General features: G+C 32.2%; 1 protein-coding gene across 11 annotated transcripts in view; it reads right to left on the bottom strand.

Annotated features, from left to right (window-relative positions):
- Window positions 1–22,369, bottom strand: part of CACNA2D1 (calcium voltage-gated channel auxiliary subunit alpha2delta 1) — a 489,928-nt gene that overhangs the window by 4,313 nt on the left and 463,246 nt on the right. For 9 of the 11 annotated variants that reach the window (XM_017523103.2, XM_017523100.2, XM_017523102.2 and 6 more), the window contains 13 exons: window positions 20,720–20,807; window positions 19,598–19,660; window positions 18,804–18,907; window positions 17,843–17,929; window positions 16,549–16,616; window positions 16,112–16,150; window positions 14,484–14,555; window positions 13,109–13,261; window positions 12,954–13,006; window positions 11,188–11,243; window positions 10,657–10,786; window positions 8,635–8,744; window positions 8,184–8,266 (listed from right to left, as the gene is read on the bottom strand). In XM_017523103.2, the coding sequence (XP_017378592.1) occupies window positions 8,184–8,266; window positions 8,635–8,744; window positions 10,657–10,786; window positions 11,188–11,243; window positions 12,954–13,006; window positions 13,109–13,261; window positions 14,484–14,555; window positions 16,112–16,150; window positions 16,549–16,616; window positions 17,843–17,929; window positions 18,804–18,907; window positions 19,598–19,660; window positions 20,720–20,807 (1,106 nt within the window). Of the gene's footprint in view, window positions 1–8,183; window positions 8,267–8,634; window positions 8,745–10,656; window positions 10,787–11,187; window positions 11,244–12,953; window positions 13,007–13,108; window positions 13,262–13,737; window positions 13,778–14,483; window positions 14,556–16,111; window positions 16,151–16,548; window positions 16,617–17,842; window positions 17,930–18,803; window positions 18,908–19,597; window positions 19,661–20,719; window positions 20,808–22,369 lie in introns of those variants that run through there. The other 2 variants (XM_037736543.1, XM_037736544.1) reach the window with 1 other exon arrangement.

Genomic DNA, 22,369 nt, shown 5'->3' with positions numbered 1-22,369 from the left:
AGCTTTTGATTATGAAAGAAAATAATAATACTGTTTGAATAATATACTAATTTTAAAGTAAAAACTTTCATAGTATCAAAAATCCTATACATTTATAAATGCACAAAGTAAAATTTAATAGTATGTTTTATAATTCCCGAGAATTATGATTTTAGCAACTATGCTCCACATGGAAAAGTTTGGGACTGGTTAAATAAGTAATTGAAGAAATTTCCATTTCCCATATTTCTTATATCCAATTTCTAAGGTTCAACAGAGTGCAATCATAGTATCTGGATCTTCATCAAGAATTAAAGTAAAATGAAAAATAATCTATGTGATTCATAAACAATGAAAGGACACTCTGAAAACATATATCGAAAATAAAGAGCTAAGCTAGAAAGAGGTTTGTCTTGAGACAACCAAGAAATGTAAGAATGAATATACTCACATTAACTCCCCACAGTCTAGTGGTAATTTATTTAATTCCCTCCTAATGCAAACGTATTATTTATCTTTTATTCCTAGGTTCTATGATAACCTTTTTCCACATCCTTTAATTCCTTTGAACATAGTATTAAAAATTTCATTTTTAATACCTCATATTTATTTTGTATTTTTAAAACATTTTATTTCAATAGTTTTTGGGGAGCAGGTGGTTTTTGGTTACATGGATAAGTTCTTTAGCAGTGATTTCTGAAATTTTGGTGTACCTCCTGTCACCCAAGTTGTATACACTGCACCCAATGTGTAGTCTTTTGTCCCTTACCTGCCTTCCTCCCAAGTCCCCAGAGTCCATTATATCATTCTTTTGCCTCTGCATCCTCATAGCTAGCTCCCACTTATAAGTGAGAACATACAATATTTGTTTTCCATTCCTGAGTTACTTCATTTAGAAAAATGGTCTCCAACTTCATCTAGGTTGCTGCAAATGCTGCCATTTCATTCCTTTTTGTGGGCAAGTAGTATTCCAGGATGTATATATTACTACATTTTCCTTATCTACTCATTGGTTGATGGACATTTAGGATGGTTAGATATTTTTGCAATTGTGAATTGTGCTGCTATAAACATGCATGTGCAGGCGTCTTTTTCATAAAGAAACTTCTTTTCCTCTGGCTAGTTATCCAGTAGTGATGGTACTTCTACTTTTCGTTTTTTTAAGGAATCACCATACTGTTTGCCATAGTGGTTGTATTAGTTTACATCCCCACTAGCAGTATAAAAAGTGTTCCCTTTTCACCACATCCATGCCAACATTTATTATTTTTTGATAATGGTCATTCTTGCAGGAGTAAGGTGGTATCTCACTGTGGTTTTAACATGCATTTCCCTGATAGTGATGTTGAATATTTTTTCATGTTTGCTGGTCATTTGTACATCTTTTTTTGAGAATTGTCTATTCATGTCTTTTTCCCACTTTCTGATGGGATTATTTGAAAAACTATATATTTAACATCTTTAAAGAATCAACTAATCCAAGATAGATGTTCCAAGAAAAAAAATAATATGTTGAATAATTTTCTTTCAGAATAATTTTACAAAGATTCTAAGCTCCCAAAGATTAAGAACTTTGGCTCTTTTTGTTTGTGAGGATTTAATCCAGTGATGCCACATAGTAAATGAATAAAATTTATTTCTTTAATTATATTTTAAGGCAGCAGAACTCTTTTCTTAAAAAGAAAGGAAGCTGGGAGAAAAGAATCTATGAAAAAATTTTGGTTTCAATCAAATCTATCTCCCAAATCTAAACGTAATCATAATCAATTCTTAGTCTTTATCCTATTTGACCTTTCAGAAGCATTTGATAAATATATGACATTCTCTCTTTGAAATATGTTCTCATGTATCTTTGGCTAACACACTCTTCTGGTTTTTCTTGAAACTGGTTTGTGTATCTCTCCTTGGCTTGACCTCCTTTTCTTCATGCGCTCTCTAAAATGTTAGACTTTTCCGGGCGTTACAGTTTTCTCCTCTCTTCTTCCTTTGTTCTAAGATGATCTAATCCAGGCCTATGGCTTTAAATTTTATGTGTTTCCTAATAACTCACACTTTTTATGTTCAATCCTGTATTCTCCTCTGGCCTCTCTATTCATTGATCTCTACTCTCTCCTCTTGTATGTCTCACAGTGATTTCAAACTTGACTTGTCCCAAATATAGTTCTTCTGAATATCAGTAAATAGCACTGTTAGAGTAGTAGATAAGGCCAAAGATTATGAGTCATGTACGATTCCTCTCTTTTTCACAAATCCAATCCTTTTCTTTATTATTTTTCTTTTTGGAGACAGGGTCTCACTCTGTTGCTCAGGCTGGAGTGCAGTGGCATGATCTCGTCCTCCCTGGGCTTAGGTGATCCTCCCACCTCAGCCTTCCAAGTAGCTGGAACTAGTGTCCACCAGCACACATGTCTAATTTTTTATATTATTTGCAGAGTTGGGGTTTCAACTGGGAATCCATCCTCCTAAGTCTAGCTTCCAAATAGATCACCAAACCTACTGCTTCTCATTACTGCAGGTTCAAGTCACCATTACGTCTTGCTTCCACTTTTGCAAAAGCTGCCTCATTTGCCTCATGGCTGCTACTCTGCCCTTTTAAAAACACTTCTTCAAAAAGCAGTCTTCTAAAACCATGCATCCTTTCACTTCCTGCTTGACATTTCTCATTATTCTCAGAGCACAATCTACATTCTTTGTTAAGGTCTACAAAGCCTTATGTGGTCTGGAGCCTGGCTGCCTCCTCATCTTCCCACCTTCTCGTCTCCCGCCTACTCACTCAAATAACACTGGCTTTCTCTACAACAGGCCAAGGTGTTTACTATCTCAGAGCCTTTGCATTTGTTCTTTTTGTTCAGATACCTTTCTCTCCAGGTAAGGTAACCAGATTAAAAACAGGCCACCAGTAAAAGTTAAATATCAGATTTTTTAAAAACACCCAATACTTTTTAGTGTAAATGTATTTCACACCCAGAAGAGTGGCTAGATACGCAGTAACTATTTAATAAATGAATAGTAGGTACTCAATAAAGCAACACACACTGACTGTTTAGGAACGACTTAAAGAAGTAATTGTCACTCAACCAGGAGTACTCCCCAGTTGTGACTGTTAATTTGAACAAAATTTACTGCACAACAAGACCCATTGTGTATTAAGAATATATTTTGTCATCCTTATACTCTACAAATGTGTTATGGAAAGAAAAATATTCTCTTTGGCCCTTATTTCAGTGTTTGTTTTTATTTTTGTGTTTATTTCATTTCCTCTGTGTGATGATGAGACATGTCTGTTTTGATTTGGCAGGTGGCAGTTTAGATATTTGGGGTCCCTGTAGCCTGCATGTCGATTCACACTGTAAAACGTGCCTTTTAAGTTTCCTGATCATGTCTTCCCTTGCATTTTGTATGATGTAACCCCATGTAATGTATTTCATAGAATAATTTCAAGTCTTATTACAGGATACAGTCTAAATTCCAAATGGACTGATGTGGGAGCAACTCAGCATTTTCTCTGTCCTATAGAAACTGAAATCCCACTGACACCACGATCAGATATAATAAATTGGTCTGACTTTTAAATGATTATTTTAGTAGAAAATACCAGTTTGGTACTTTGTTTTTTTAAAGCAGAAAAAGAATGCAGTGCCAATACTATAGATATTTATTTTAAAATATGATAAAACTAATTTTATTAGACTTCCTTATAGGGGAATCTCTCTTAAAAGACTGTGCTAATAAAGAGATCAACTGAGAATTCTCATTATTCTTTAAAAAAAACCAAACCATAGTTAAATTCATATGGTTTTGCCGCACAGTTTTCTTTATACAGCATGTGTTACCAGTGGCTAAAATCTTTAACAAAGGTAAAATTCAAAACTCTTACTCTGCCTTTCTTCCCCATTCAGAACCTAGGACAACTAACTGCACACGGTACAAGCTTAATAATTTTTAATTTATTAAATCAATTTAGAAATAATACATTTTTCAAAAGAAAATGTTCTGGTCATTTGGCTAATAAGTTTTTGTTCTTTTTTCTGAATTACAGGCATCATTTAATTTCCTTCAAAAGGCAAATCACTGGTGAAGACATCCATCAAATCATGGACTAACTTTTGAATTCAGGTAAGTCTGTACTAAAGTTACCGCCAGCAACTTCAAAGAAAATCTATATTTAAAAATGTTTAGGCAGGTAGATACTGCATAATAATAGGAATAATGCCCCTGGCAAATAGTTTGTTCACCTACATGGCACCTTAACACTCTTATACATTCAGCTCTTCAAATGTAGACAGATTATGTACTCAATAATATGCTTTATAAATTGGGCTTCATAAAATAATACATTTCTCAATGTTCAGATTATTGGCTTGCTTCTTTGATTAATAAACGTTAGCTTTTTCATCTGCTTTTGTACTTGTGTGTGACTTGAGTCTTCATAAAGCATGTATCAAAAGTCTTGTCTGAACACTTGAGTTCTGATGAAGTCCTCATGGTATAGAGCTTCAACACTGTATACGTATAGTTTGTATTCTTCTGGACTCTACAGGGTACAAGAGCCCTTTGATAGACTTTAGAAATTACACTACCATTCTACCTTACCTGTGAGCAGAACCTAATCAACATGAATTGCTAGTTTTAGCCACACTCTATTGGAGCATAGACCATGACTTTTATTGGTCCTTAATGTGGGAAACAACTGCCAACTAACCTTTCATTGTTTTTTGTAATGATTTTTTTTCCAACATATTGTTTCAGGGAAAATAATACTTCCTTTGATATCATTATATCAACATTCAAATAGCACTAAGTGGATTCACTGTTCTATACTGATAACTATGTTTTTAAATACTGAAACCACGTCTTGTTAATGTAAAATACATACATCCATATTATTATGTATTCCTGTGATACAGTAATACAAAGGAATCTCAAATGTGTTTTTTAATGTACCAAAAATTATTCCAAAAACAGGGTAGATATCAGAAGGATAGATTATACATATACAGTTATGAAGCTCCATACCACGAGGACGTCATCAAAACTCAAGTGTTCAAACAAGACTTTTTGATACAAGCTTTATGAAGATGCAAGTCACACCCAAGTACAAAAGATAAGCAAATGAAAAAGCTAATGTTTATTAATCAAAGAAGTAAAGCAAGTCAATACTTATTTATTGAGAAATTTACTATTTTATGCAAAACCAATTTATAAAGCATATTATTGGCATAAATATCTAGCTGAGTCCATGGTGATATATAATTATTTCCATGATAGATTTATAATTATGCTGGAAGAAAGTTTCATAACAGGAAAATTTTATAATTATGCTGGGAAGAAAGTAAGTTTCATAATAGGAAAATTTTATTTTGGGGGGGGTTCTTAGGTTAAAAAAGTTTGTGACCCAGGCTGGAGTGCTGTGGTGTGATCTTGGCTCGCTGCAACTTCCGCTTCCCAGCCTTAAGCAATTCTTCTGCCTCAGCCCCGGAGTAGCTGGGATTACAGGCACACAGCATCACCTGTGGCTAATTTTTGTATTTTTAGTAGATAAGGGGTTTTTTACCATGTTGGCCAGGCTCGTCTCAAAGTCCTAGTCCTGACCTCAGGTGATCTGCCCGCCTCGGCTTCCAAAAGTGCTGGGATTATAGGCATGAGTGACTGTGCCTGGCCGTTGCTATAGGTCTTTAAGAGAAAAGTAAAAAGAGAGCTGGCCTACTCCAGAGCAATACTTATATATATTTTTAGTGTAACTGATAATCACAGAACTTTTAGATAAGATTTATAGGTTAAGTAAACTTTTGAATCAAAAGGGAAAATAAGGGAAATTACAGAAACATAATTTGATTACTCTTTTCTTGTGTAATGGTTGACTACCTATGAACTTTGTTAAGGAATCAATAATATTTCAAATAGTTGCCTATATATCAATTTTTAAAATGTGTATGTGGAGATACTTATTTTTAATTATTAAAGCAACTACATTTCCTTTACTTGGAGGCGTTTACCATGAAAACCATTATTTTATCATCCCAGAAGAAATGAGGTTATTTTCTGAGACTCCCTCTGCTAGTCCACTCCCCACCCACTACCACGGCCCTGCCTGTGAATTCACTCCACTCATAGTCATGGCCACATCTCCATCTAGTGGCTTCCTAATCAATGACTACCTGGAAACCAATGACAAACACAACAAAAGTGTGGGTTCTAGTAACACAATCATGGTGATTCCAGAGCATTAGAAATTGCAAAATAGAAAATGAAGCATGGAACACAAATGCAAGCCCCAAAACATCTCTTTAGTAGTAAAGATTATAGAACTCAGATATTTTTTAAAAGGTTAATTAATAATTTGGGGCTAGATAACGTATGTAATTTTAAATAAGATGAACATAGAAACTGGAAGCACTTATTCTAAAATATTTCAATAAGAATATTAATATTTGAGAGTAAAATATAAAAAGTTATATAAGTTAGATTTATTTTAGAAAATTATAAAAATCAGAAAAGAATTGAAAGAGTCCATTAAATTTGAGATAACCACCTCTAAAAATTGTCATTAGGTAGTTCTTGTAAGACACCGTGAAACATGTATATCTGCCTCTGCAATGACAATTTTTATACAAAAACTTTATGGAAAAAATGATTTTTACATCAATATTGGAAACTGTTTCATTTAGGATTAGAAATGTACACGTCATTTGAAATCAGATATTTATGGGAACTTCAACTGCTGAACATTTTTGTCTTGGTTAAATCTTTTTAATGCCTTGATCAAAAGATATAGCCTCCAAGAATGATAATGTTTTGGGCAATAGAGTTTTTATATCATTTTTCAAGTTCATCTGAATTTAATCTTCCTACTGTGAAAAACTAGTGACATATAGTTAATGAGTGAAGTTTTTCTAATGAGTGACACGACCCTTGGCCCTTTGTAAAACAGTCTTTGGGAAATAATTTTCCATGGGCAAACCTCCTTAAGGTGTAGTAGACAGAATAATAGGAGTCCTCATATCTGTACTTTATATGTCTTAATGATTTAAAAAGAAACCTTAGTTGCAATGTTGAATTACTTTCCCTAGCAAGAGGAATGATCAATAGTTCCTCAGATAACTGGGATTGACTGGCTAGTCCATCTTGGATTTTTAGTCTCTATCAGTGAATGTATTTCTTTGCTCTTTTTAAAATTTATATTATTCAATTGCATAATATTATCTGTGAAAATGTTTTATCCTTTCTGGATAGAACATATTGCAGCTACATATTTGAGTAGGTAAGCCTATTCTAAATAAATAACTCTTAAAAATGCACATTAATCAATAGATGTTCTGACCTGTTTTTAGACTAAACAATTTATCAGATGATAAGGCTTTACACATTTGGATGCTCACTGGTGTGTGCAAACCACTTCATGCAGTGGCATACCTTGAAGAATCGGAATTGGGAAGTATTATATTTAAAATCAGTTAAAATGACAGATATTTTATATGGACTTCATCTTTGAAAAAAACTAATGTTTAAGAATTTTAAAAGCATAAAGCTGATGCATTACATGCTTTGTACATAATCAATACACAGTAAGGCAGAATAGTATTTCTTAGGGAAAGATAGCTGAACTATAGGAAAAGTAGTAAGTCATCTTTAAGTGACATATGATTGATTTGTAATATTTTATCATACTAACCCTGTGTAATTGACTTGGCCTAATTTCAAACACTAGAAAAAGAAATTACTACAATTAAATGAAATAACAAATCTAATATGTAATAGAATAAAAAACCATCCAAAAGAAACTAAAACTCTATAAAAAGACAATGGCTGTATAACAAGTTATAACTAATAAAAATATCTTCAGGATTGGTGCATAAATGGAGGCAACAAATATATCATAATTAACGTTTACTATTAGTTATTTATTAATCTTGAAAATCAGATTTGTGACCTTGGATTGTTAGTAACTGACTGGAATTGTGTTTGAAAGTGCAATTTCTGTGGGAGGGGCATATAAAAGAAGCAACTGTTAGTTTTCATGGTTAGCTATGCTAACCATGAAAACTATGGAAATGAAAAAAATCTACCAGCAAGTATGTCATGTTAATGAGAAAAACTATGGTTAAGACATTATTTGAGTTAAAACTGCAGTTTGTCTCCTTGAATTCTTATGGACAGTGACCATTGATTTATAGTATTTTAATCCAGTAGAAGTGTGATCTTACCAAGACATTGTTATCAAAGCAGACATCAGGTCCTTTTCGGTATCTGGGTTGCTTAACCATGTCACAAGGATCTGGACCATCAGCTAAAGAAACTTATTAAGGAATCTAATGATATTTTTTTTTCACATGATTAAAAGTAAATACAAGGCAATGTATATATTTCCCCAAATACGTAAGAGGAAACTTACTTACGTATTTACTTACATCATTACTCTCATCCAACACAATCAATTCAAGTACATGGGAATTTAAAGAACTAAACTGTGAATTATCCTTTTCTGGGACATGTACAGCGTAATCATTCTTGACATTCAAATCAAATTCTGAGTGAGGAAGTGATCAAAGCAGTCTAATATTTTTCTCTTTATGAGCATAAACAATGTGACAAGATTCAAGATGCATTACTTTAAAATAGTTTTCTGTTCCAAATATCTCTGACGTCAAAGGATACAAGTCTGCTCTGCTTGTATGAGCAGTCGTGTGTCACAGGGACACGTCCCTTTGCTCTCAACCATTATGAATATTAAGTTGGTGTTCATAAGCTTTTCAGCATGAAAGATTCTGCAAAATAAATATGGTATCATAGAAAATGAGTATCTTTTGAAAAAGGAATGGAAATCTTTCAGAGGTTCTTACATATTAAAATGAAAGACAAAAATAAGACATCTGAAACATAAACCATTCCCATCACAATAGTACAGTAGGAGTATGATTTTAGAAGAAAAAATTATTACATTTCATTTATTAGCATGAACATATTACCTATGTCAAATGAATATTAAAAAATTGCAATAGATGCTTTATGTGTGACCTTTTAAAAATATTAACAGATACAAAGAATTCTGATACTTATCACTGAAAATATGCCAAAGTTGCCTTATTTCACAGATAACAAAACAGAGCATACAAAAATGTCTGAGCATCTTGTCCAGCCTAAGGGCAGAGTAAAGCCCAGAATAGTGTTATTAAGGTGTGACTGAGGCACAATATTTTAATTGTAATTAATTTAACTTCAGTTGAAATTTCAATAGCCACTTGTGGGTGGTAACTACTGCCCTGGACAACACAGAGGAGGACAGAATCAAGGGTTTTGAATTCCATCCCGTTTTGTCCACACCTTAAGCTGCTTCTACTTTAGTAACAAAATGCAAATATAACACTAAAGTAATTTCTTTATGATTATACATTTTGCAAAGAAGTGGGATTTTACGTTTTTGCCCTGTTAAGCTTCGATTTAAAGCAAATTAAAAGGAAAGTATGATTCAGTTTAATGTCTTGGTTATATTGACCTTCACTTTACAATTTAACTTAGCTCTTTAAGCACACATTGCTCTTGCTGGACGTCCATTAATAAAAGGCCAATTACTGTGAAACTCTGATGTATCCAATAAACATGCCACAATTCCATTTCCTGAAGTCTATAGCCTGATATACTCATCTCTAAACAAGATAGTCTATTTTTTTTTGTGAGTTCATGCTTGACTCATCCTCCCCTTTCTTTTTCTCTTCATATACTCTACCTCCTCCTTGGACACAGAGATTTTCTAAAGAAAGTCATAAAACATACTGACCACATCTACTAAAAATTCATGATAGTTTGCTTAGCCCCTTTTGAAGGAAAAGAAAGGTTTTTTGTTTAACTATTCTGGCACTTCCATAATCTCAGATTACCTCACCTACTCATATTTCTTCCTCTGTGATAACATTTCTTCTAGAATAACCTTCCCTCCACCTCTACAGACAAAGTGTCTCAATTCTGTGCTTTGTAAGCTGTGACTCGCTGCTCTGTTCTCAGGGATCCTGTGGCATTGCTTATGACTTCCCCCTCAAAATCCCCATTTTGCCTATCCTCATTACAATGAAATTAAATTCTCCATCTCTTCCCAACATTTTAAAAGATGTTTTATGGATACTAACATTAACCATGATCTAAGAAAATTGTATGTATTCCCAGTTCCTTCAAATTCAAATTAGGATAACATTCAGTTTTTCAAGTCAGAGAAGATTAGAAGTGAAAACAAAACAAAATAAGACTTTTTTTTTTTTTTGGTAAATCTGTTTGGTTACGATATAGAAAAAAAAAATCATATTTGCCTTAGAATTATTTAGAATTAGCAATATATTTAATTTTGCAAATTTGTATTTTAATATTTTTTTCTAAAAGTACCCATATGAAAAATTTCTAATATAATCAAATTTATCTGTGTTCTGCCTAAAGGGAAAGTAATTATCTTGATCATGTAATTATTATTATTGAAGAAATAACAACTAACTTATCAAAGTTAGAATTTTTAAAATATTATAATTTTTAAAAGCCTAAAGAGAAATTAAGATCTCTGACATCAACTTAAAACAATTACTCATAACTCTGACTCAAACATAATTTTCAGTATTTTCTGTAATGATTATGATAGTATATACAATTTCTTAATGAAATTGGACTACTCCAGAAATAAATAAAGAAATAAATTACCTGGAACAGTTTCCACAGTCTAATACACTACTGAATGATTTACTATCGTTATCGAAGAAATACTGGGTTTGTTCGGTAATGCAGCTCTGCTTTGACAGGGAGGCTGTAAAGTCATCATCCTCCATCTCAACTTGTGGGGGTAAAAACAAAGAACATCATTAGGAGGCGCCACTGTAGTCAGTAACCTGGAGTCTTCACTTCTCACAGAGCAAAATAAATGTCTAAGACCAGGATGCCTCGACTGGCTTGTTTACTGCTGTGTAATATCATGGCAGTCCCTAGTAGATGCCTGATAAATATCAATAGAATAAATTAATTCAAGTACATGATAGCTATGAGTTCAAGGCCAATGTGACCTAGGTAATTTCTAAAACATTAGGAAAGGTTGGATAAAAAGTTTCTAGCTCTAACATTATGAGATTGGTGACCTGTTTTCTCTTTCTCACACATATATTCTCTGAATTTGTTGAACTTAAGCACATCCAAAAAGAAAATTTTTATTGTTATGACAAGGTGTAAGCATTTACATACCTGCCTCAAGGAGTCGTGGAAAGGTCAAACTCAAGAGAAACTGCTGCAGAATAGACCTGAATTTTTCAAATAAATAAAATAATAAAAATCTAGGAAACAAACAAGTGTTTTTGCATGTACACATACGCATAAATACTATTTCCCTTTATCCTTTTGGGAAAAAAATGAGAGGTTGAGAATTTGTTCATAGAAAGTTTAGGAGTGTTTTTAAGTACTTTTTAAATTATATAACACATTGTAACCTTTCTTTAATGCGTACAAGAAGTCATGAAGTCAGAAGTGCTCAGATATTGTTCAGGACCAAGGGAGAAACAATGTGTGAAGAGGCCTGACAGGCAATGTTATCCAGCAGAAGTGTCTACTCTAAGAGGCAGAAGGTCAGTGCTTCAGTGCATAGGTTTTTACATTCATTACTTCTCGTTATTTTAGATTTTAAAACCATTTGGTTTTTGGGTTCCCTCCATCCCCAACAAAGAAACAATGCAGTTTATACCATGGGTTTGAATTTGTTAACTATTTACTTTGTAATATAGAATATATTTGTAAATATGTAATGTGACATTCATAAAACAAAATATACATATTATGTAGAGAGATACAGCACATTTCAGTTTTATAGTAACTGACCACTAAGCCAAATATCTAGAACTGAATTTAGTTTTAAAAATGCGGGGGAGGGGATATAGGGTAAAGGCAAGTATTTCAGGGTCATGATGAAATTTTAAAAACCTACCGAAGTTAATATATAAAATCACATCAGAAAACACTATTTTTCAAAATAAAGCATAATTTTCTAAATCTTTTCAAAATCTAAAATTTTAAAATCTTAAAATCTTCTTTGCTGCGTTAATGATATAATCACTTAATTTTAGCTGGATAAACCTAAATATAAAATGAATGTTGTAGATTAATCTACATGGAATAGGGTTGAACAATACAGTATGATGAAAAAAAAAAAAAAAAAAAAAAAAAAAAAAAAAAAAAAAAAAAAAAAAAAAAACAAAACAAAAAAAAAAACAAAAAAAACATCAGAAGGGAGAGAAGGACAAGGGAGATCATGGATCCCTGACGTAACAGGTGCTTTAATGACCTGACTGGCCAGAACTAAACAATGAGAAATGTGATCTTCCAGACCTTCCATAGTGCCACAATTAACCACTTAAATGTCTTATTTTCATAGGTTGTAGGGTACATAGGTGGGGAATAGGGGAGGTTTGGAAGGTAGTATCAATGAAAAGAAAGAATAAGATCCATTTCAGCAACATGATGCCTCTAAAACTATGGCAGTCCTTGTATTCATAGTAAAGAGGTAGACGATTGTCATTATGTCATGAATTTGATGAATGTAGACATCCAACTTGGATATTACGGACAATTAAATAGATCAATTACACATCAATACACCTAAAAGAAAGTAGTATAGGTTTAAAAGGTCATATCATGCTAAAATCCTTAACTGTATGTTTTAATGGGACCAATACTAAAATGTAAAATGCAATAACAAACATAAAGAAAAACTTCAGACTCTAAAGGGGCTGAAGTTTACATCAGCATAACACTGTTTTCATATGAGAAACTGAATGGTAACTTCATAGTGTTCACTTAGGAAACCTATAAACATTACCAGTAAGTGCTGTAGAGAATGAAAAAATCTTAATTCCTTTAATAAAAATTCGAGTGTCCCTTAAATCCATATTTTCATCAGATGCTTTACTATTTTACAACTTCTTTCTTTCATTACCAATAAAACTAAAATTTTGACTTACCAGGCAGCAGCAGTGGCCCACCAGCCAATTTGTAATATGTCCGCTATTGATGGCTATAAAATATAATAAAAAAGTCATTTGGGTAGTCTACTTGATACTGAGGACACTTGAGCATCCCCTTGAGAAGAACTGATTAGACTGTGGATATTACTGACCACGTATGCTGAGCGATGTCCTGCTCCTTGCTTTGGTGCAGCACCGGGCTCACATACTGACTGATAATCATAGGATTTGTTAAAAGAATAAACTGATATATTAACCAGGTGTCTCATCAAGCTGGGATCAATCTCTCCAAAAAATCTTCCAATCTGATAAAGAAAAAAAAATAGTAAAGTAACATGTACTTAAAATGTAAGCCAAAAATGAACCCTGGAATCAGCACTGCAGTGAAAAGAAATAATACAAAGAAACTCAACTACAACCGAGGAGCTTAAAAACAAAAGCAAGTGAGAAACCTGTATGTGACACTGGGAACAAACAAAAATGACAGTCTTCTCATTACTCAGTGGGGCTGTGTGATATTTTATTTGTGGAAGGAATGGACACATATTACTAAGCATTAAATCACAATCAAATGCCTCCCAGATGAATAAAACAGGAGTGGGGAGTAGAGAGGTGTAAGTCAAAGGGTACAAAGCAGCAGCAGTTATGTAGGATGCGTAAGTCTAGAGATTCAAGGTCCAACAGAGGACTGTAGTTAATAATATTGTGTTGTATACCAGAAATTTGATGAGAGTAGATTTTAGGTCCTCTTACCATACTGCTAAAAAAAGGTTAACAACCTGAGATGACAGGTATGTTAATTGGATTGACTGCAGTAATCTCTTAACTGTGCAAATCAAAACATTTTGCTGTACATCTTAAACATAGACAATAAAAAACAGAAATAAAAACTCAGATGCCCTCCTGGGGGATAGAAAAGTAGTATAAATGAGAGCAGGATGGCCTAGGAAAAGAGCTTGTAGGGACTGTGATGAACTGGAGCAAGTCCCATCTAGAGGAGCCAAGGTAATTGGCTCCACCCTATAAACACTGCCATCCAGAAAAACAAACAAAAAAGCCCAGGGTTGAGATTTCTTTTGCTGCTGCGTTTTTGTGTTTGTTTGTTTTTTTAAAGAGAAGCCAGGAATTCAGATTCAGAAGTGAAATTACTTGGCAGCTAATATAAATCGTTTATGAGCCAAACAGCCTATGCGCTGCCAGTTTGCAGATTTGAGACTAGAAATCACGTCAGTTTCAACCAGCTATATATTAAATTAGATATCATTAACTGAAAAATATTGAAGTGAAAATTTTCTAAATTTCTGAAAGGTTAAAAAGGTCATATCATGTTGAAATCCTTAACTGTATGTTTTGATGGCACCAGTACTAAAATGTAAAATGAAATAACAAAGAAAAACTAGGCTTAGCATGCAGTTCTTAATGGTTTACATAATATTAAGCATTGTAAAACAGTGAAAGAGGTTTTGTAATGTTGATCTGGGAAACACACTTTGGAAATCTTAATTCTCTCTTACTTCAGGTACTTACCTGATTAGTATAATCATCGTGATTTGCCATCAAAAGAAACCCACCATCATCCAGAATCACGCAATCCATTACCTATCAAAATAAAATTAAAGGTTAATACATTTTTAGGAAGGTTAGGAGGTTAGATTATCATTATTCTATTATAGATACATGATTAGAGAAACAAAAATAGAAAATCTTAAATGACTCTATCTTCTCGAACATATATGTTCATAAAATTCTGATGAAATAAAGGCATGCATAGATTTATATCAAACCATCAGGCTTGATAATCCAACACCAACCGTCCACTTGAGACTGTCAATTCAGTCTGAACAAATCATAAGAGCAAATTAGAAATAATATTTTTACTACTTCTGGGTCATCTAACTGATCCAGAAAACTGGATAGAGAAAATTATTTAATAATGAATAACTGATTTAAACACATACTTAGGATTTTCCTTTTTCACAAGATGTAAAACATGTCAGTACTATAAGACTATTTATAACTATTTCATATTTTTAGATTAAAAATATGTAGTTGGATAATTGGAGATTTAAAAGCAAAACTTAAAACACATCAGTACTATAAAACTGTTTATAACTATATCATATTTTTAGATTAAAATATGTAGTTGGATAATTGGGGATTTAAAAGGAAAATGCAAAACAAAAAAGTCCATGACTGAGAAAATACTTTATTCATACTGAAACACAGGATAAATTCCTACCCAGTTTAAATTATGTTTTAATGTATGAAAATCAATATAATAATTTGTATTCAATAAAATCACAAATAAAAACAGTATTTTCAAAGTTGAGGACATAATGCATTTCATCTTCCTAATATGGAAGCAGTTTATTACTAAAATATTTGCTCTTAAAACAGCTGCTACATAATCTATGTGAAATAGATAAGTTGCAAAAATAATTAAAATTATTGGCTTATAATTTCACAGGAGTAGGAGTGATAAAGATGACATGAACCCCTTGCTTCCCTTGGAAATATATAGACACACATAAGAGGACTGCAAGAAAATATTGTTTCATCATTGTTATTCAAGTTTTAGAATTATCTAGGATCGTTCTTAGAGCATCTTCAACTTTTGAACAAAGTTCACATTTCCTTTTTCAATTTCTCAAATGGAAGTGAAAGTAATACAAGACAATTTAAAACTCAATCCATGTAAGTAGAACTTTATAATAAATTGTAATACTTCAGGGTTTAGTTCAAAATTTTTTCCTATAACTATATAATACAGTGTGAACAAATTTACGGAAAGTGTGATAGGTGAGAGGTAACTACATTGATAACCAATAAGGTTGCTTTGGTTAGAAACTTTCTATCAAGAAATAGAGGTAAAGATAAATATGTATCAACAGAATGTAACACAACTGAGATAGAAGAGAACCATCATATTGACATGACTATTTTTTAACTTCCCATAACATATACATATTTTTAAAAATTCAAGCATTTTAAGTTCAAATTCAAAAGCATGTAAACTCAAATGAATATGTTATTTCACATGTCCTTAGTTTTTAGTATTTGATTAAAAATGCCTGCATATTTTTCATCATTCTAGTCCTAACAAGAGTAACACAAGACAATATTATACTCAAAAGTTATTTTAAATAGTTTCTTACATCACTGTTTCTTTTGCAGTCACAAATTGGACCAGCACACTGAAAGACAAAAATGCAATTAACACCTCACATTTTTTAAAAAGTTGGCTTTTACTTGTATTATTACCATGTCATAATTACAAATTCTGGAATAATTTATCCAGTAGAAAAATAAGATTAAATAGTCCATAAGAAACAAAATCATTTTATCTTTAAAATTAGAAAATGTCGATCAATATATAAACTAGCATTCTATGTTATAACCTTGAAATACTTTTTATTACATACTGACTAATTTAAATAACCAAAAAAGCTTTGAAAAAATAGGAATTCAGAATTTTGCTTCAGTGTAGTGGGACTGAGAATGTGTTTGCCAGTGTATAAGGACCTTTTTTTTTTCCTCTATTGAATTTTGAAAACATTAAATATAGCATAAGAACTTTTAAAAAATATCTTACCGGATCCCTGATTGAGGTTTTGGTGAAATTCTCTATCCAGGAATTTACATCAATTTTAATTCCAACAACTGAAAAATTAATTTGAATTATTTCAAAGACATAATTAGCTGTAATACAACCTTTGCAATATGACAGTTTAGATAATTATTTCGACAGCAAGTATCAGGTTGACTATAGTTTATAACATAAATTTTAGTCTTGTGGTCTTCATTAAGAAATACTGCTAACAGCTCTTAAACTATTACATAAATTGTAATTTATAATTACAAAACAGTTTATTCATTAGCCATAACCTGACCAATTAACTAATACAATAAGCTAAATAATAAAAACAGTAGTGTCAGGAGAGCCTCATAAACTGGAGGTCATTCAAGTGATATATTTTAAGAGCCTTCCCTAAACCCACCAGTGCTTGCAGTAGGTGTTTAATAAATCCTTGCTGAGAGAGTGAACAGATGAGTTGATGAGTTAGTTAGTAGAATGGCTGAATAAATGAATGACTGAGAGAATAACTGATTTAGTAAGTAAATGAGCAATTGAGTGAATGAAGGAATAGGAGAATGAGTTAGTGAGTGAGTGATGGAGTGAATTCATGTGTAAAGCTGCCCTCAGGAGCAGGAAGGCTCTAAATACTGTTTTAAACCTGCAAACACGGAATCAATAAAAAGAAAAAACAAAACAAAACAAAAAAAAACCTAACAGCTTTTGCTTCATTATATTTACTCACTCTAGCCCACTTCCAATCCTCATTGATGCTCACTTTCACTGTTTTTTGTTTACTTGCCTATTTCCCCCAAAAGTTATTTTTCTATATATTTTATAGCAAGTTTTCAACTGTTCCCTACCTAATTCACTTTAACAGACACTTACTAGAACATAGTATATATGCCATCATTTATCTTTTCCCTCAGTGCTGGAAACTTAACTTTTTATGTACAAATAGGTACCTCCTTGGCCCTATACCTTTATATGTATTTTAAAGTATTAAGAGAGATTTCTGGAGTAGAATTGCTAATCCAACATTAAAAATTTTGGTTATACTAAATCGATTCCACAAATTTGTGTCAGAGTATAAACATACACACTGTCTTAAAAATTCCTCATCTATATAGTATCAATCTGATTTTATCCCAACTTCATAGGTAACTAGTTATATTTTATTTAATTTTTTAAAATGTGCATGTCTTTGACTTGAGACCTGATGACCTTCTTGGTAAACATTGCCAGTTTATAACATAAATGCCAGGTAACATTTAATTTTGGTTGTGTTTTTGTATTTAATATTGATCCTTACCTGCAGGTTTAAGAAGTTTCCCTTGAATATATATTTCTACAGCTTTGCTTACCATAATGCCCGATTCATAGGCACCAGGTCCACTTTCTAAAAAGAAAAAACAGCTATCTAGATAAATTGAATAATAATATTGATTCCCTGTCATTAGATACAGATGGATAGTATTTTGCTTAAAAATTCTAGCATCTATAAGCTATAAAAATGTTTGTGATCTCCTTCCTCTCTTCTTCCTCTGTATATACTAGGCTTACTGGAATATCCATGAATTGGTTTGTATTAATCGATTTGGGGACATTAATTAGCTTGGTTGCATCTGCTTTCACAACATAATGAATACATGCCAAATCTCTGCTTCATTTGTTAAAATATTAGGGAGGCTGCTGAAGTGAAGTGGAAAGATTCATCTTGGATGCATAAAACTGACTTTGTATTTTATAAGATATATATCACTGGGAAAAATTTGACATTCTCTAAACTCGTTTCCCCATTTATGAAAATGAAAGCAAATAGTACCTATGTGCAAAGATGTTCAGGAATTAAATCATAAGGTTTTTGGGAAATAATAAAATGTTTTAAAAGATAAGCTATTATTTTATAAATATTATATTGTATAACACTGAAAAAATGTAATTAATTCACTTACTCCACTTTAATTCATTAAATGTCTTTCAATACATTTTCAGTTGTAATATGAGGGATTATCTACATGTATTTCAGTTTCTTATATATGCCTGATAGATATGCTATCTCTAAATTAATGAGTTTGCTGTATATGCATTTTGCCTCTTCAACTAAATGGTATTTCTTTTCCATTTTTCTAATGCATTACATATACTCTATTTTTAATGATGACTATTCTGAGTAGTTAACATAAATTGTAGTGATTTGGGGGAAACGCAGATAGTAGCAATAATTTATTTTTTAAAAATTGAGAAAAGCTGAATTCCAAAGCAATACTTACTGTTAAAGTAGGGAGCAGTGAAAACATAGTTATCATTATCTAGGCTTCTTTTATAGAAGCTGTCCTCATATGTCTCTGGGTTTTCTTGCCAATTTTCTCCAGCCCTAAGGAGGAAATGGCTCATCATTTGTATTCTTTACTCCACCTGATAACCTACTTTATCCTATGTGGACTTGCTGAGCTTTACAGATGCGTCTATATCTCAGGTATGTCTAAAGAAGTTAGTGGTAACTGATAGCATAACTGATACTCATTACTGAGCAATGCATCAGCATAGCACTAAATCAAGAATCAGAAAAAGCTAACTCCTAGTTTTACTCTACTGTTTACTAGTCAGGTAACAGGACAAGTAAGTTAATAGGTCAATTAACATTAGTAAGCATGGGTGCCTACTCAGCCTGTTTCATAGACTGTTCTGAAGATGATAGAGATAAGATGCATCAAAGAAGAGTGAAAGATAATAAAGTGCTACATAAATATTGCTGATAGGCTATAATCATTGTGTTCAATTCACTGGTTTAGCTTGTGTCTACAAAAAGCAAAATCTCTTTAAACGTCTCTTAAATTCTGTAGTCAATATATTTGGCAAGCGATAACATCATTGAAGAATTTTATAATGTCATTTTTCAGAGAAATAACACGTTTTCATAATGCAAATGCTGTAAACAATGGCTCCAATTTAATCTAAGGACGATCAGTTTATTTGAGGAATGGCTTCCTTATGCAGTAACGTACAAATCCTTGGTGCAGTCTTTTGTAATGTACTTGTTTTTACAGATGTTATTTGAACTTACTCTTTGGGATAAACTCTGGTAATCCCACCATCAGTCACAACAAATCGTGCTTTCACTCCCTTGCTGGAACACAAGACAAAAGAAGGAAATGTTTTGTTGAACATACTCTAAGGTACAAAGTTAGATGTTGGTGATACAAAGAGAAAACAAGTTTGTAAAGTAAAGGAAGTCAAAGGAAACATATCAACAGATGCACAACTATGTTGTAATGATTTAAATATCTATGAAATTAGTATTTAAAAGAGGGATGTTAAGGAAGACATATCATGGGAAATAACTGAGATGCATTTTGAACATGGAGTATGAGTTGACAGTGATGACACAGAAAGCAGGAAGATATCACTTGTAGAGAGGAAAGTATGTATAAAGGAAAGAGCTACCAGAGACTGCTGATATTTGGTGAAAAACAACAACAAAAAAAACATAAAGCAAAAGGAGAGAAACAGTAGGAAGTAAAGTTTCAAGTACAGGTTTCTTAATGGTCAGCTAATGAATGATTTTGAATTCCATGCTAGAGAGCTTCACCTGCATCTTGAACTTAGAACTGCATTTTAGAAGTTAGATTCTGCAAATATGAATTGTATGGAGAACTGACTAGGAGCTGCAGGTGGAGGAATGGAGAACACTAAAGGCAGAAAAATCAGCTGCTGTGTTTTCCTAGAAACGGGATCTTAGGGCCTTGATTATGAGGTAGAGAAGAAAACATTGCTAGGAGAAATATTTAGCAATTAGTGATTGAAAATGGGGTGGAGAAGAAATTATAAATAAGAATCACACTTAGATTTTCTTGACTGGATATATGGTAGTGCTATTAGAAATCCAGCTAAATGCTGACTGGAAATTCTATTTTAGCACAAACAGAAACACACAATCATGCCCATTTAATTTGGTTTGTTCACACTGAAGTGTTTGTACGTGAAAAGCTCAGTAATAGCAGATGTTAGTACTGAAAAACATCCACAACTGAAAATGCAAGTTGTCAACAACTGTACAGTGATTTTCTTGAGAAATAATTATGAAACATTACTAATGAACTGTAAATTTATGAGACCCATACCCAATTTCCACAGGAGAAACTGAAATGCGGACTATATATTTTTATTAATAAGAACAAATACTTACATATTTTTCTGCTTACTCCAGTAATTTTGGACAAGTTCATTTGTAAAGCCTGCATCAAGCAAGACTCTATTAATCAAATCCGTGTTACCTAACACAGAAAAGGGAGATCCTCAGTTAAACTCAGTTCTAAAATTATGATCATAATGAAAAATATATTTTCTATTTTGAAAAGCAATTTAGAGTATATATTTCTATGAATTTTAAAATATATTCCATATTCATTTTCTTTGTAATTTTTATACTGTTCATCTTTCCTCACATTTCCCAGGAAATGAATGGATTTAGTGGTAGAAAAGCCACTTCTAAATGAGGCAAATTATACATGTAAACTTTATCAAACTATGAAATAAACTATGCTAAGGAACAGGAAATAGTCTTCCTTTTGTGTTTTTATTTCTGTATGGTAGGATGGTGATTCCCAACCATCATAATTTTATGACAATTTGATGTATACACACATACACATAAAATTTTATACATGTATATACAATTTCTATATATAAAAACAGAACTACCTCTGAAATTGTCAAGTAAAAACATTCAACAAAAAGTTACTGTCTACTTTCACTTTCACTTGTTGTAAGAAAAGTATTTTAATTCGTTTCTATCATAAATGTCAAAACACAGGATAATCTTGGAGTACGTAAGACTGAAAAATTCAGTGCCGTATATTGAGGAGCAAGGAATGGAATGAGCATCACAGAGCTGTACAATCCCAAGAACGATTCTGAAATCTGCTTGTACTGGTCAAAGAACCAATATCAAAGAAGATAATAGGTTGTCATTTCTGGAATAATGAATGCATATTAAAGCCCAAGTTTAAAGATAGTTGAGGAAACAAATTATGAGGATCAAAGGTCAATTATTATACATTCTTCAACAAAAACCTCTGCCTTCTTCCCATTCTCCATTCCTCTAAACCCATGAAGCTCTGAAATCACCTAAAAGGGACCCTCTGAAATTTCATATTTATGATAAAATTTGACTTTTCTCAGATAAAGAATATATGTTCTTAACATCCTATTACTCTACAAGGTGGGCATGAGGTAGGCTGGAAAAATTTTTGTTGCTTTCAATTATTTTAAGTTAATATATCTTACACATGAGATTAAAGGATACATTTAATCCATATTTTGGAGTACATTTTAATTCATTCTAGACACTCTTTTTCACTATATTATTTTAGAAACTGAATCATTTAAAAAACAGTTCATTTGGAAAGTAAATGTTCTAATTGCCTCTAATCCCTTTAGGTAAAACAAAATAGACTCTATGTCTAATTCATAAAATAAGACAAACTTGCAAGTAATTTTATAATTTTATTCTTTTCATTGTGCCCCAAGCCTAAAATGTGTCCAGAAATCTTTACCATTTTATATACACATAAATATACAATATCTCATAAACAAAGAAGAGGGGGATAAGTAGAAGACAGCAACTTTATATCATAAAACTTTAGGTAATTTAAATATTAGGTATTCACTGTAATTTCACCAATGGATTAAGTACTTTGACAAAGCAAAAATTAAACTTGACTGCCCCCTGTTTTACAAAACCTATTTAGATCACAGATTTCAGTCATTGATATCTACTTTTAAAGTTAGTTTAACACATCATTTAACAATATAAGGTAAAGACATGATTGAGAAC

The sequence above is a fragment of the Cebus imitator genome, unplaced genomic scaffold (assembly GCF_001604975.1).
Source record: "Cebus imitator isolate Cc_AM_T3 unplaced genomic scaffold, Cebus_imitator-1.0 Scaffold26, whole genome shotgun sequence".
NCBI lineage: Eukaryota > Metazoa > Chordata > Mammalia > Primates > Cebidae > Cebus > Cebus imitator.
This window is presented reverse-complemented; position numbering and strand designations above follow the sequence as displayed.